This window comes from Orycteropus afer, unplaced genomic scaffold, assembly GCF_000298275.1.
Source record: "Orycteropus afer afer isolate SDZICR_OR568_19922 unplaced genomic scaffold, OryAfe1.0 scaffold00182, whole genome shotgun sequence".
Classification (NCBI taxonomy): Eukaryota; Metazoa; Chordata; class Mammalia; order Tubulidentata; family Orycteropodidae; genus Orycteropus; species Orycteropus afer.
Window position 1 is genome coordinate 3307808 of NW_006921769.1, and position 13341 is coordinate 3321148.

Genomic DNA, 13341 nt, shown 5'->3' on the forward strand with positions numbered 1-13341 from the left:
TTCTGAGGCAGTATCACTACGGAAGTAGGAATGCCCAACCTTCCTTCCGAGGAGTGGCTGGTGGGTTTGAACCATTAGCCTTCTGGTTAGCAGTCAAGTGCCTTAGGCACTATGCTACCAGAGCTCCCCGCCAACAGTATGTTGTTGTTGTTGTTGTTTGCCATTGAATCGGCCTTGACTCATAGCGACCCCTCCTTGGGTTTCCGAGGCAGTATCACTACGGAAGTAGGATTGCCCAACCTTCCTTCTGAGGACTGGCACCAGTATAGCACAGGGCAAATCATCTGCAAAGGACCTCTTTCATGTGCTGAAGAGCAAAGATTTCTCCTTGAGGACTAAGGTGCGCCTGACACAAGCCATGATATTTTCAGTTGCCTCATATTGATGTGAGAGTTGGATAAGTGAATAAGGAAGACTGAAGAAGAGTTCATGGTTTTGAGTTGTGGTGCTGGCAAAGAATGCTGAAAGTACCGTGAACTGCTAGAAGAACTAACAAATCTCTCCTGGAGGAAGTGCAGCCGGGATGCTCCTTGGAAGCGAGAGTGTCCAGACTTCTTCTCACTTACTTTGGTCATGTTGTCAGAAGGGACCATTCTCTGGAGAAGGATGACATGCTTGGTAAAGTGGAGGGTCAAGAAAAGAGGGGAAGGCCCTCAACAAGATGGATTGACATAGTGGCTATGGCAATAGACTCAAGTATAGCAAGGATTGTGGAGCTGGCACCGGAGCAGACGGTGTTTCATTCTGCTGGGCATGGGGTCGCTATGAGTCGGAGATGACTCAATGGCACCTGACAACTATTTACCTAGCATGATATCCTTCTCTGGGGGAATGATCACTTCTGATATGATTGACATAAGTGAGATGAAGTCTGGTCATTCTTACTTTCAAGGAGTATTCTGGCTACACTTCTTTCAAGAATAGATTTGTTCTTTCTTCCAGCAGGGTATTTTCAGCATTCTTTGCCAGCAGCACAATTCAAAGGCGTCAACTCTTCTTTGGTCTTACTTATTCATTGTTCAGCTTTTATATCATGTAAAGCAATTGAAAATACCATTGCTTGGGTGGAACCTACTGCCATCGAGTCGATTCTGACTCATAGCCACTCCCATTGTTTTTTCTTTGCAGAAGTAGATTGCCTAGTCTTCCTTCCACAGAGCAGCTGGTGGGTTTGAACTGCCAACCTTCTGGTTTGTAGTCAAATGCCTTATCCACTGCACCACCAGAGCTCCCTGGTTTAGCTTGGTTAGGTGCACTTTATCTTCAAAATGGCATCTTTTCTATTTAACACTCTAAGGAGATTAGTTTTTTGGGGTTTGAGTTGGGCAGCAGATTTGTCCACTACAATATGACTTCTGATTTCTTGACTGCTGCTTCCGTGGGTGTTGATTGTCGGTCCAAGTAAAATGAAATTCTGACAACTTCTGTTTTTTCTCCATTTATCATGAAATAATCTGACAGACTGATAGATGAGTGGCGGATTATACTATTGAGGGTATTAAAAATAATAAAAAAAAAAATCAATGACTATATGCTTTACTTGCAAGATTTCCAATTAATTCTTTTTCATATTTTTCTGTTATGCTTTTTGCTTCAAGGATGCTATTCCTTCATTAACCTTCATGATGATTTCAATATAGTTAATTTTTAAAATTTACTTATATTATTTTTATTATGTAGCACTAAATTTCCTCTGGTGCATCTTTGCTTTTTTGTTTTGTAAGAGTTCCTCTTATTGTGTGTTTCTTCCATTTAACTCATATCTGTATGTGGTTTTGTAGTTGTCTTAGCCGTGTTCTCACTGGGTACACGGTTCTCAGCTGGATTAGGACTGATAGAGCAAGGCACCATCTTCTTCCATAGGGAGCTGGAGTTCATTCTTCTTGTTTCTTTCACCAATTTTTGAGGTTTTTTTTTTTTTTTTTGGTGGTGTTAGGAGTAAAAATATTAATCCTTTGTTTGCCATATTGGTTTCAAAAATTTTCCATGGTTTTATTTTGCACTTAATTTTGAGTACAAGGTATTTTTTCATAATGTGTTTTTAATGTTCATTATATTATAGATAAAATTCTCTCCTGCCATATCTTTTAACTACTGTTGAAATTATGATTTTCTTGATATTATAAAACCAAATATTTGATACATATTCTTTTATATTTTCTTCCAGTTTTAAGTATTTATTTTTACATTTGAGCATTGTTTACCTTAAAAATATGGCCAGCAAACCTAAAACATTTACTGTATGGCCCTTTAAGAAAGTTTTCTGACCCTGTATCTATACTGTATACTTCACACTAGATTTATGAGATAATAGGATGTAGATATCTTCAGTTTATTACATTCTGTATTTTTAGGAATTAACACTTCCACCACTTCTGTTCCCACTCCTCTGTACCACATTTGGTGAAAGAATTAGGAATGATATCTTGTAGTTTTAATTTGCATTTTCCTGATTACTAATGTGCTTGAGCCTCTTTTTATAAGTTTTTGGCCCTTTCTTATCTTTTGTGAAGTGTCTATTAGTTTTTGCCCATTTAAAAAAAGTTTAAATCTGAAAATTATCTTTTTTTTAATTTGTAAAAGATTTTTTAAAATAATTTGTTGTTAGAGTGCTTTGTTGGATATGTGTGTTATAGATACTCTTTCCTGCTCTGTGGTTCATGTTTTTAATCTTTACGGCAATTTTGATGAAGAGAAGTTAATGTTTAATTTTGATGTTGTAGAATATATCAGTTTTTACTTTATGGTATATATATATTTTTCATCTCTAATCTAAGAAGTTCTTAAACTGCACTAAGGTCATAAAGATACTCTTCTACATTATCTTTAAAGAATACTGTAGTTTTGTTTTTCATACTTAGATCTTTAATTCACTTGGAATTTGATTTTTGTGTATAATGTAAGTATTCAGTTTTATTTTTTACCCTGTAAATTTCCAGTTGCTTTAGACCCATTTACTAAAAAGTTCATCATTTCCCCATGGTTGTGCTCAGCACTTTATCATTTATCACATGTGTCTGTCTATGTGGAACTGTCTGTGTGCGCTCTCTATTCGTTGCATTGGTTTTATGACTGTCCCTAAACCAATACCATCCTGTCTTAGTTATTAAGATTTTATGATCAGGCTTGATACATGATTTAAGAAAACAGTCCTTCCACCTTGTTATTTGCCTTTAAGAAAATCTTACCTATTTGTTTTGGTTCCAGCCACTCCTTGGAAGGAAGATTGGGCAATCTACTTCCATAGTGATACTGCCTCAGAAATCCAAGGATGGGTTGCTATGAGTTGGATTCGACTTGATGGCAATGAGTTTGAGTGCTGTTCTAATAGAATTACTACAGATGGTGACTTGGACAAACAGGGATTTATTCTCTTACAGATTAGGAGGCTAGAAGTCTGAATTCAAAGTGCCAGCTCTAGGAGCTGGATGAAGGCCCCTCGACCTTGGGCTTCAGTTCTGCCTCTTGCTTCCAACCCACTGTAGCTGGAGGCTTCTCTTAATTCAGACAACTGCTGGCTACTGAGGCTGACAAACCTGAGGTGAACAAGTTAAATGACACAGTCCCAAATTTATAAGCAACACATCTGGCCACTAGTTAAACAGTCCCAAGGTTGGCAGACACCATAGCAGACCACTGATGACTTGGCCAAATGCAGGATCCAGATGTGCCAAGAAGCTCAGAGACCTTCCTCAAAGCTGCTGCTTATATACTGCAAGCAGATCATGTCCCTCAGGCAGCTACTCAGCTGCTCCAGTTGATTCCACTATGGAGTTGATTACCCTTCTCATCATAGGGAATAACTACATGCAGCTGCCCAGCCACTCAAAACTAGGCCCAGCCAAACTAACACACAACCTTCCAAAAAACCAAACTCACTGCCATTGAGTTGGATCTGACTCATAGCGACCCCTCCTTGGGTTTCCGAGGCGGTATCACTGTGGAAGTAGATTGCCCAGTCTTCCTTCTGAGGAGGGCTGGTGGATTTGAAATGCCAGCCTTCTGGTCAGCAGTCAGAACCACCAGAGTTCCTTTCCCATACAACCTTAATAAGCACATTATTACTTTCCCTTTGCATTTCAAAATGGATTGTAAAATCAGTTTGTCGTTTTCTACTTGGGATTTTGATTGGGATTGCTTTTAATCTGTAGATCAGTTTGGGGCATGGGGAAGAATTACGAGTTTACAATAGTGAATCAAACAAGTTCGTGAACATGGTATATTATGTCTTTATTTATTTAGTTTTTCTTTTAATGGTTTTCAATAACATTTTGTAATTTTCCTTTTTACTTTTAATGATATATTATTGGCATATAAAAGTAACATCTGTATTTTAATATTGACTTGTAGCCAGCAAATTTAGTAACCTCTCATTAATCATAATAATCTTAGAGACTTTGTATTTTCTAATAAAACTAGTTTTATTCACTTTCAGCCTTTATATTTGTCTCACTGTACTAGCTGGGCTTCTAGGGCAATGCTGACTAGAACTAGTGATAATGGGCGTCCTTATTTTATTTGTGATTTCAAAAGGAAAACTACCAATATTTCTTTATTACATGTAATATGTACTTTATTACATGTAATATGTTTTATAAGATCCTTTTATCAAATTAAGTAATATTCCTTCTATTTCTTGTTTGTTAGCAGTTTTAAAAATAACTAATGCATATTGAGTTTTATCACTGTGGTTTTTTTTTGCATCTCTTTTGAAGATCACATGACATTTGCCTCTTTAGTCTGTTAATATAAGTCAGCTACACTGATTTTCTAATGCTAAATCAATTTTCAGTTTCTAGAATAAAACTGACTCAACTTAGTCAAGATATATTAATCTTTTAATATATAGCTAGATTCAGGTTTACAATATTTTGTTCAAGAATTTTATATTTATAATTTTAAAACAGATTGGCAAGTAATTCATCTATCTCATATTGTGCTTACCAGGTTTTGGTATCTACTTTATGCTGGCATTATAAAATTTTGGGGAATCTTCCTCTCTTTCTGTTCTTTGGGATGAATTAGTGAAAGATTGCAATTATTTCCTCATAGAAATTTTGGGAAAACTTGGTGAAACCTTCTGGGCCTGGTGCATTCTTTGTGGAAATATTTTCAGCTCATGACATAACTTATTTTATGGTTATAGGCTATTCATATATTCTATTTGTTCTTGAGCCTATTTTGATAAGTTATATTTTTCTGGGAATTTATTTCTTCTAAAATTTTAAATTTATTGGCATAGTTGTTAATATCATCCTCTTAATTATTTCTTTAATGCTGGCGGTATTTAAAGTGATGTCTCTTTTTATTTTTGATACTGGTTATTTTAATCATCTTCCTTTATTATTTTTTTCCTTAGTCTTTCCAGACAGTTGTGTATTTTATTAGTCTTAAAGGAACAATTTTTGGCTCTGTTGATCCTCTTTATTGTATCTTAGTTTTCTATTTCATGTATTTCTCCTTTTCTTATCTTATTATATTTGATCTTTTTTGGGGCTTAGTTAGCTGGTCTTTTTCTCAGGTGTTGGCATGGATGCATGGCTCATTAATTTTCTGTTGTCTGGCTATTTGATAAGCCATCAAGTCTTCTGTTTCCTTGAGGATCTTCTGCCTTGTTTTATCCATTATTGAAAGCGGATTGTTGAAATCTCCAACTATAATAGTTGAATTAACTGTTTCTTCAATTTTGTTAGTTTTGCTTCATATATATTGGGTCTTGGTTGTTAAGTGCATATGTTTATAATTTTTATATTTGTCTCATTGATTGACCCTTTCATCATTAAAAAATGTCCTTCTTTGTCTCTGATAACATTTTTTTTTTTTTGGATCTTGAAGTCTGTTTTTTTTCTGATGTTAATTTGTCCTGCTTTACATTTCCATGGTGACTGCTTTGCTACCCATCCTTGCTGTTACATGCCTTTATGCAGAGTGTTAGGAAAATTGAATAGGATAGATCCAGCATTCATATTTTCAGATTAAAAAAAAGTACTATATTTTATTACATAATAAAAACTTTAGGTGATATTATGCCTATTTACTGTTGGACTCCACCTCCTTGAAAGCCCAATGGCACTAGTCAGCTAATATTTGAAATTATGGAAAAAAAAAAGCACCCAGTTCTTCCTGATGGAAACTAGTGATGAAATAAGGTTGAGATATCCTATGATGATGAAAGCAGTTCTCTGTGAACTACTTACTGGAGTTAGATGAATTAATTTTTCTCAGGCAGCTATGTTGCATTTACATTTCCTTAGGGAAGATAATTGACTAAATGACACCCCTTGTAAGATTGATGAGCAATTTAGTGCTTGCAAAGACTAGTTTATTACTTTTGACTGTCAGACACATCTGATAGTAAGTTGTGGGAAAATTCTGGTTTAAGAGGTATTTTTTACAGACCACTGTATTTCTGTATAACTTCTGCAAACAGAGATAGAACAGAATGATTTTATGGGAACTTCAGCTACCTTTTGTTTTGAAATTAATATTTATTCAACATGAATTCAATGAAAGTTTTTGAGCATGTACAATGTAGCTATGCCTCTAATATGGGTATCATGAGCTAGAGAGCAGTGGAAGATACAGCCCTTATGAGTGGAATAGAATCACTAGGCAACTAAACTACATCTGAAAAATGGAGGAGGAGAAACAGATGAACAGGGCGTTGCTCACAATAATAATAGGCTTTGATTGGATAATGGCAGAAAGTTATAGTTTTACCCTCTAGGAGAGTGTGGATATGGGGAATGGCAGAGCTCAGCTGAATGAGATGAGATTGAAAAGTAGAGAGACAGATAATAGAGAAAGGAAGCTTTCTAAGAGTAACAGGTGTGGCTTACACAGAGAGAGATGCAGTGAGTTGGGAGCAGGATGAAGGAGAATATTAGGAATAGGAGGCAGCTTCTTTTGAGCCTAAGTCTTGTTAGCTAAGGAGACTAGAAGTGGAAGGTTCTAGGCTTGTGTGTGTCGGGGGGGAATTGGTGCGAGGGGTAGGAACGGACATCAGCACAGCCACACGTATTGAGGTGATGCATATGAAATAAAGAAAACTGAGTAGATAGATGTAGGGTAAAAAGAGGGTGAAGTCAATGCTTACCATAATGACACACAATTGTATCCTAAAGATAAGACCTTCAGTTGGTTTGAAACTGTAGCATAAGAGGCAATGAGGGGGTTAGAGTTGGGGCATCCAGAAGCTCTGCACAGACATGATGAGAATAGTAAAAGTATCACAGTCAGGTGAGGCAGAGTCATCATAATTTGTCAATTCAGTCTGTATCCAGTGACAAACAGGCCAGACCAGAAAGATACCAGACTTAAGACTTTATTGACTGAAATACTAAGGAGAATTGAGTTGAGTCAGAGACCCAGGTAACTCTGTTTCTTGGTTATCACACTTAAGAGATCTGAGCACCTTAGACTAATCCTGGCAGTCTTAAAAGACTTGTTGTGGTCCACCAGGGATGCCTAGTAGTTGTATCTGATTGGAAATTCAGCCAAAAGGAAAGGACTTTTTATGCTGCTTTTAGGGTTTAGGGTCCCATTTGACTAGAAGATCCTTAGCTCTGACTTTGGTATCCCAGTCTCTAGTGCCTATGTACATGTAGGGGCCAGAGCAGAGCTTCAAAAGCATGGAGCTAGGCATTTCTGGGTCTTGCCTGTAGTGGTAGCTCCTTTATGGAAGGTAATTTGTCAATGGAATGACCCATTGGTTGATACAGCAGGGAGTAGTGAAAAGAGGATACCAACAGATTTTCTTCACTGTGTGAAAGGCATGGAAAGCTAGGACCGGAATCTGTGGGCTTTTCAGAAGTTTTAAATTTGGACTTTGGTCAGATAAATGATAATAAATTTAAAAAATGTTTAATTAGAAAAGGTTTATTTTGCTTAAAAGCTGTATACCCATTTGACGGCTCATTTAGTGGGGAAGGATATTGATGATAGCTGCTCAAATACCTATTTTTCTCATGCAAATCATTTACTTTTTACAATAGAAAAATATGTTCCATTGTGTTCATCTTAGGAATGATTCAATATTATAATAATTTTCAAGGCTTTATTTTGTTGGGTTTTTAATTCTTTTAAAATATACTTTAGTTCACTAGTTCTCAAAGTTTGGTCCATGGCTCCCTGGGGGTCCCTGAGAAAACTTAGGGGGTCTGTGAGGGCCAAAACTGTTTCATAGTAATGCTAAGACATTATTTGTTTTCCCCACTGGGTTAACGTTTGCAATGATGATGCAAAAGCAGTGGTGGGTAAAACTGTGTGTGCCCAGTATGACTAAAGGGAGTTCCAATTAAAAGGAAATGAAATATATATATATATTTTTTTTTTACAAGCCAGTTTCATGTAAGAATATTCTTGCTGAGCAGTAAAGATAATTAGTTGTTTTTAATTTTAACTTTGAGTGTATGTCTTTTTAATGTTCTGTGTATCAAAAATGGGAAGTCCACATAAAATTCTTTGGCTGCATATTGAATTAGGAAGGTAGATTCAAGATAAGCACTTTGTGACTGTTTACACTGATGTCTGAATGAACCACTGTCCTTCACAGAATACTGTTTTTACTTTAAGAATGACTGACAAATGATCATTTTCACATTTAGGTGTATTTGGCAGACATTTTCTGAAAATAAACAAAGTGGGCCTGTTACAACAAGGACAACAACTAGCATTATTTACTGCTAATAATAAGTTCTAGCAAAAACTAGGGTTTTGGCTACCTGAATCTACCAACATAAGCTTGAAAACTTCCCAAAACTTAAAGTCTTTTTTTCCCCGACTTTTTATTATAAAAATTTTGTACATAAAGAGTAGAATAATTAACTCCGTTTTTCATTTATTACACCCTTTATATTTCTTGGGGTGTAACTTACATACAAAACCTGTACATACGTGATGTGTACAACTTGATGAATTTTTACATATGTGTACACCTGGGAATGCATCATTGCTATCAATATATCAAATATTTCTATCACCCCCAAGAGCTTACCTTGTGTTCTTTTGCAATCCATACTTAAAGAATTTTCTAATGAGATGGGGGTGGTATTAATGTATATGCTTTTTTGATGTTGTGCAGTGAAAAATGTCAGTATGTGAAAGATCTGCACAGATCAGTGAACCAGTATTTTTTAAAAAATGATCAGTGCACATTGTTTCAAAGTTATACATGAAAATAAGATGCATTAAAAGTTCTAAATCGACCAATAGATTTGAATGTAAAGATTGAATTGATATATTTTAAGATTCCATACTGAAATTGATATTTAAGAAACTACAGCTTGTTGAGTTTTAGAATACTATCAAAGAAGAAAATCCTGAATTATCTGAAAAATACTACTACTCTCTTTTCCAACTTTACATCTTAGTGAGGCTGGGTTTTCCTCTGTACTTTAGACAAGACAACATTGCAGTAAACTGAATGCAGAACAGATTTGAGGATCTAGCTGCATTTGGTTAAGTTAGACATTAAAGAAAATAGCAAAACTGTAAAATAATGCCATTCTTCTGCCTATGAAATTTTTATTTTGGAAAATATAGTTATTTGTCATAAAAATGTCATGTATAATAACATATTGGGTTTATTACTGATATTTTAAAATGAATTAATAATTTTTGAAAAATTTTGTTTTAATTTCTAATACAATAAATATTGATAAATATAACTTATATAAACAGAACCTCTGTTACTGGGGATTGCCAGTAATTTTTAGGAGTATAAAGGGGCCCTGAGGCCAAAACATTTTAAACACATTTTAGTTCATGGGTCCAAGGACACCATGAAAAAATTTAAGTCTCAGACAACTCCCCCAGCTTGATTTTGATTAACATTTCCAACCTTTTTTCCAACAAATTGATTTTGGTGGCTACTCAGGTATGTAAAATAGAAACTGGTTTGATTACTTTCTCCCTGTTTTTCTCCCTTCCTTTTTGATTTCCATCCAAGCATTCTGTGATAAAAATGTAAGAAGTGGCTCTTTTGCAGTGGCTGTTGAAATGGAAACATCTGCCCCATGTGCCGGAAGCCAGCTGATGGCTACAGCGACGCGCCACTCCATGTTCCACTGTGCCAAGACCCTGTGGGTGCCCTCACAAAAGGAGGTGGCTGAAATAGCTGTGTCCAGTCAACAGAAGTTTGGGGAAAATTTTGACTCGCTGAACCTTGTGAAATTTGCTGAAAAGCAGCCATGGTGGCACAAGCTGTTAGGACAAGAATCTGAGCCTTCCGCTAAGAAGTATAGTGTGGCCACCCAGCTGCTCATTGGAGGCGTCACTGGATGGTGCACAGGTTTTATATTCCAGAAGGTTGGGAAGTTGGCGGCAGCAGCTGTGGGATGTGGATTTTTTCTCTTTCAGCTTGGAAATCATACTGGTTACATCAAGGTTAACTGGCAGAGAGTAGAGAAGGATATGAAGAAAGCCAAGGAACAGCTGAAAATCCCTAAGAGTAACCAGATACCTAATGAAGTCAAGGACAGAGCTGAGGTGATGGTATCATTTGTGAAGAAGAATATCCTTATGACTGGGGGATTTTTTGGAGGCCTTTTGCTGAATGTGACATCCTAAGGCAGACAACTTCACTTCCATTGTTTCTGCATTGTTTTTCTTCCAACATTCATCAGAATGTGTCAGTTGTGTTTTTCCAACCAGAAGCCTCTATATTTTGTCATAGAACATTGAGTCTCTCCTCATCTTCCTCTCCTCCATACCTTCCTCCGTGCATTGGCAGATGCCTAAAGCTTTCTGTTGGTACAAGTTAACTTAGCATGAACCAAACTTGAACTGGCTGATGGTGGAAGAGACAATAGACATTACATTCTTCTCCCCATGTGGCTAGTCTGTAGGTCAGCAAGAATATTTCTTTTCCCCTACAGAAGATGCAAGATGGCTTACTTAGGGGGATGAGCAGATCCTTAAATGTTGCCCCAAACTGTTGATGTGTATAAGAAATAGCAAGCATTTAGATGTGTTGTCATTATGTGCTGCATAGAAAGGAACTGAATATTTTTACCTTTAAGCATCAAATAATAATAAAAAAATATAACAAGTACAGAAATACCCCAAACTGACAGTAGCATATCTATGTGAAACGACTCATTTAAAAATCAGTATCAGTATGAAATCAATACTCTGTAATATATAGGAGTGTCTCTTTTGTTGTAGGAAGGACCAAATTTGTCTTGTTTTCTCCTGCACAGGCTGACAGATGATTAAGAAAATTTCATCTCTACTTAGACTGATTAAGACGAATCTGTTTCAAGTGTGTTAGAAGAGGGAAAAATGAAAAGACAGTTTATCATCTAAGGGAATTGTGCTATTTTTCTTTTTTCACTTAAAACTTTAGCAGTTGGAGGTTTTCTTTGTTCAAAATTATGAAGTAATTAAAGAAGAGCTGAATGCAGATTATTTCATTATTTTATGGCACAGAAATTGGATGACTATATAATTAATCACCCAGCTAGGATACTTGTATGCATGCAAAGGGAATTTATTAGTTACTACACTGAGATAAAAGAAGAAAGCCAAGACTATTTGGTTAAGCTGGAACTTAGTCATCCTACCTAGAAAGCATAATTTGAAAAAAAGGAAACCTTTGACATATTAAAATACTATATTTCAAATGTCAATCTTGTTCCTTTTTGCAATCTAATTGTCCTCTTAAATGTTTCTTTATGAGACATGTCTTCAAATAAGTTTGAAATTTTATTGTTTTATATCCCTAATAAAAATAAAAAGCAACTGATAATTGAGATTCTTGGCTTATTTTGTGATATCTGCTTGAGTTAGAGAGAGCTTCAGAATAAGTAAATTAATCCTAGTGATGGTTCACTGTATTTTAACTCGTGTATCAGTTATTAATCTGGATGCTAACACAGAGTGGCAGCTGTGGCTCAGGCTATTTTGAAAATCTAACCATCTGTTGGACTGGTTTCAAATCTTATAATTTATATTAGATGTTTTTGGAAGCCTACACATTAAAGGGTTGGTGCTGTGTGGTAAATTTAATGATCTGACAAATTAAGCATCAATACTAGAATGGTGCCATAATAATTTATGTATTTTAGGATTTATTTGGAGAGTCTTCAGTTTTTTTTAATATACTGCATAAAAATCTACATTTTTAAATGTATTTTATTGAAATATAATTTATGTACAGTGAAATACACAAAACTAAAGTGACATGGGTCACTGCATTTTTTTTTCTTTTTTTTGCAGTGTTCCCTCCCCTCTCCTCCCACCCTGGCAACCAACAACGAAAGTTTTCCTCCATATATAAACCTTTCCTTGAACCTCCACAACAACAAACTAATACTATATTTGACCTTCTGTGATTGACTTATTTCACTCAGCATAATGTCCTCCAAGTTCATCCATATTATGCAGTGTTTTGTAGACTCTACATTATTCTTTAGTGCTGCATAGCATTCCATTATATATATGTACCATAGTTTGGTCATCCACTCTTCTGCTGATGGGCATGTAGGTTGTTTCCATCTTTTAGCTATTGTAAATAGTGCTGTGATAAACCTGAGTGTGCATATATCTGTTCCTGTCCTGTCTCTCACCTCTCTAGGATATATACCTAGTAATGGGATTGCTGGGTCAAATGGTATCTCCATTTCAGCTTTCTAAGGAATTACCATATTGCTTTCCACAGTGTTTGTATCACTTCAAAGTCCCACCAGCAGTGTATGAGAGAGTCCCAATCTTTCCACATCCCCACCAACATTTGTTATTTTCTGCTTTGTTGAACCTTGCCATCAGTGCAGGGGTGAGATGGTATCTCATTGTTGTTTTGATTTGCATCTTTCTGATGGCCAGTGATTGTGAGCATCTCTTCTTGTATTAGCTGGCCACCTGAATATCCTCCTTGGTGAAATGTCTATTCATGTCTTCTGTCCATTTTTCAATTGGATTGAAATTGAATGTAGTAGTCCCTTTGCTGTTGAGGTATTGAAGTTTTCTATAAATCTTAGAGATAAGTCCTTTGCCAGATATGTAATTATTAGCAAATATGAATTTGTTGCTGTCATTTTTGTTCTGTGCTTTTTTGTGGTGTCGATTTCTTTGTTCCATATAATTTTCTATGCTAAGTTCGTTTTGTTTATGAATCGTGTTATCACTTCCTTTATTGCTATTGTTTTAGTATCGCTAAATATTTGTGCTGGTCCTCTTTCTTATTTTGATGTGAAGGTTTATCGTTTTTCTTTGAGGTTACCCTGTGATTTATAGTTTTCTTCCCAAGTTTAGAACAGTCCATTCTATCTTGTAGTTGTCTTGACTTCCCTACCATCTAGAAGTTCTGTAATGACAGTTTTTTTCCTCTTTTTGGTTTGT

The 13341-nt window shown here is 35.8% G+C and overlaps 2 protein-coding genes across 2 annotated transcripts in view; both read left to right on the forward strand.

Moving 5' to 3' along the window:
* AKAP7 (A-kinase anchoring protein 7) overlaps positions 1-13341 on the forward strand; it is a 225485-nt gene that overhangs the window by 136266 nt on the left and 75878 nt on the right. The gene's annotated exons all lie outside the window — the stretch shown is intronic.
* LOC103202486 (FUN14 domain-containing protein 2-like) lies at positions 10000-10569 on the forward strand. The gene has a single exon (XM_042781849.1). It carries the CDS (start codon positions 10000-10002, stop codon positions 10567-10569), a length of 570 nt encoding a protein of 189 aa, XP_042637783.1.

What these genes read in the sequence shown, in the direction of transcription:
- LOC103202486 (XM_042781849.1), top strand. Translation starts at nt 10,000, where the DNA reads ATGGAAACATCTGCCCCATGTGCCGGAAGCCAGCTGATGGCTACAGCG.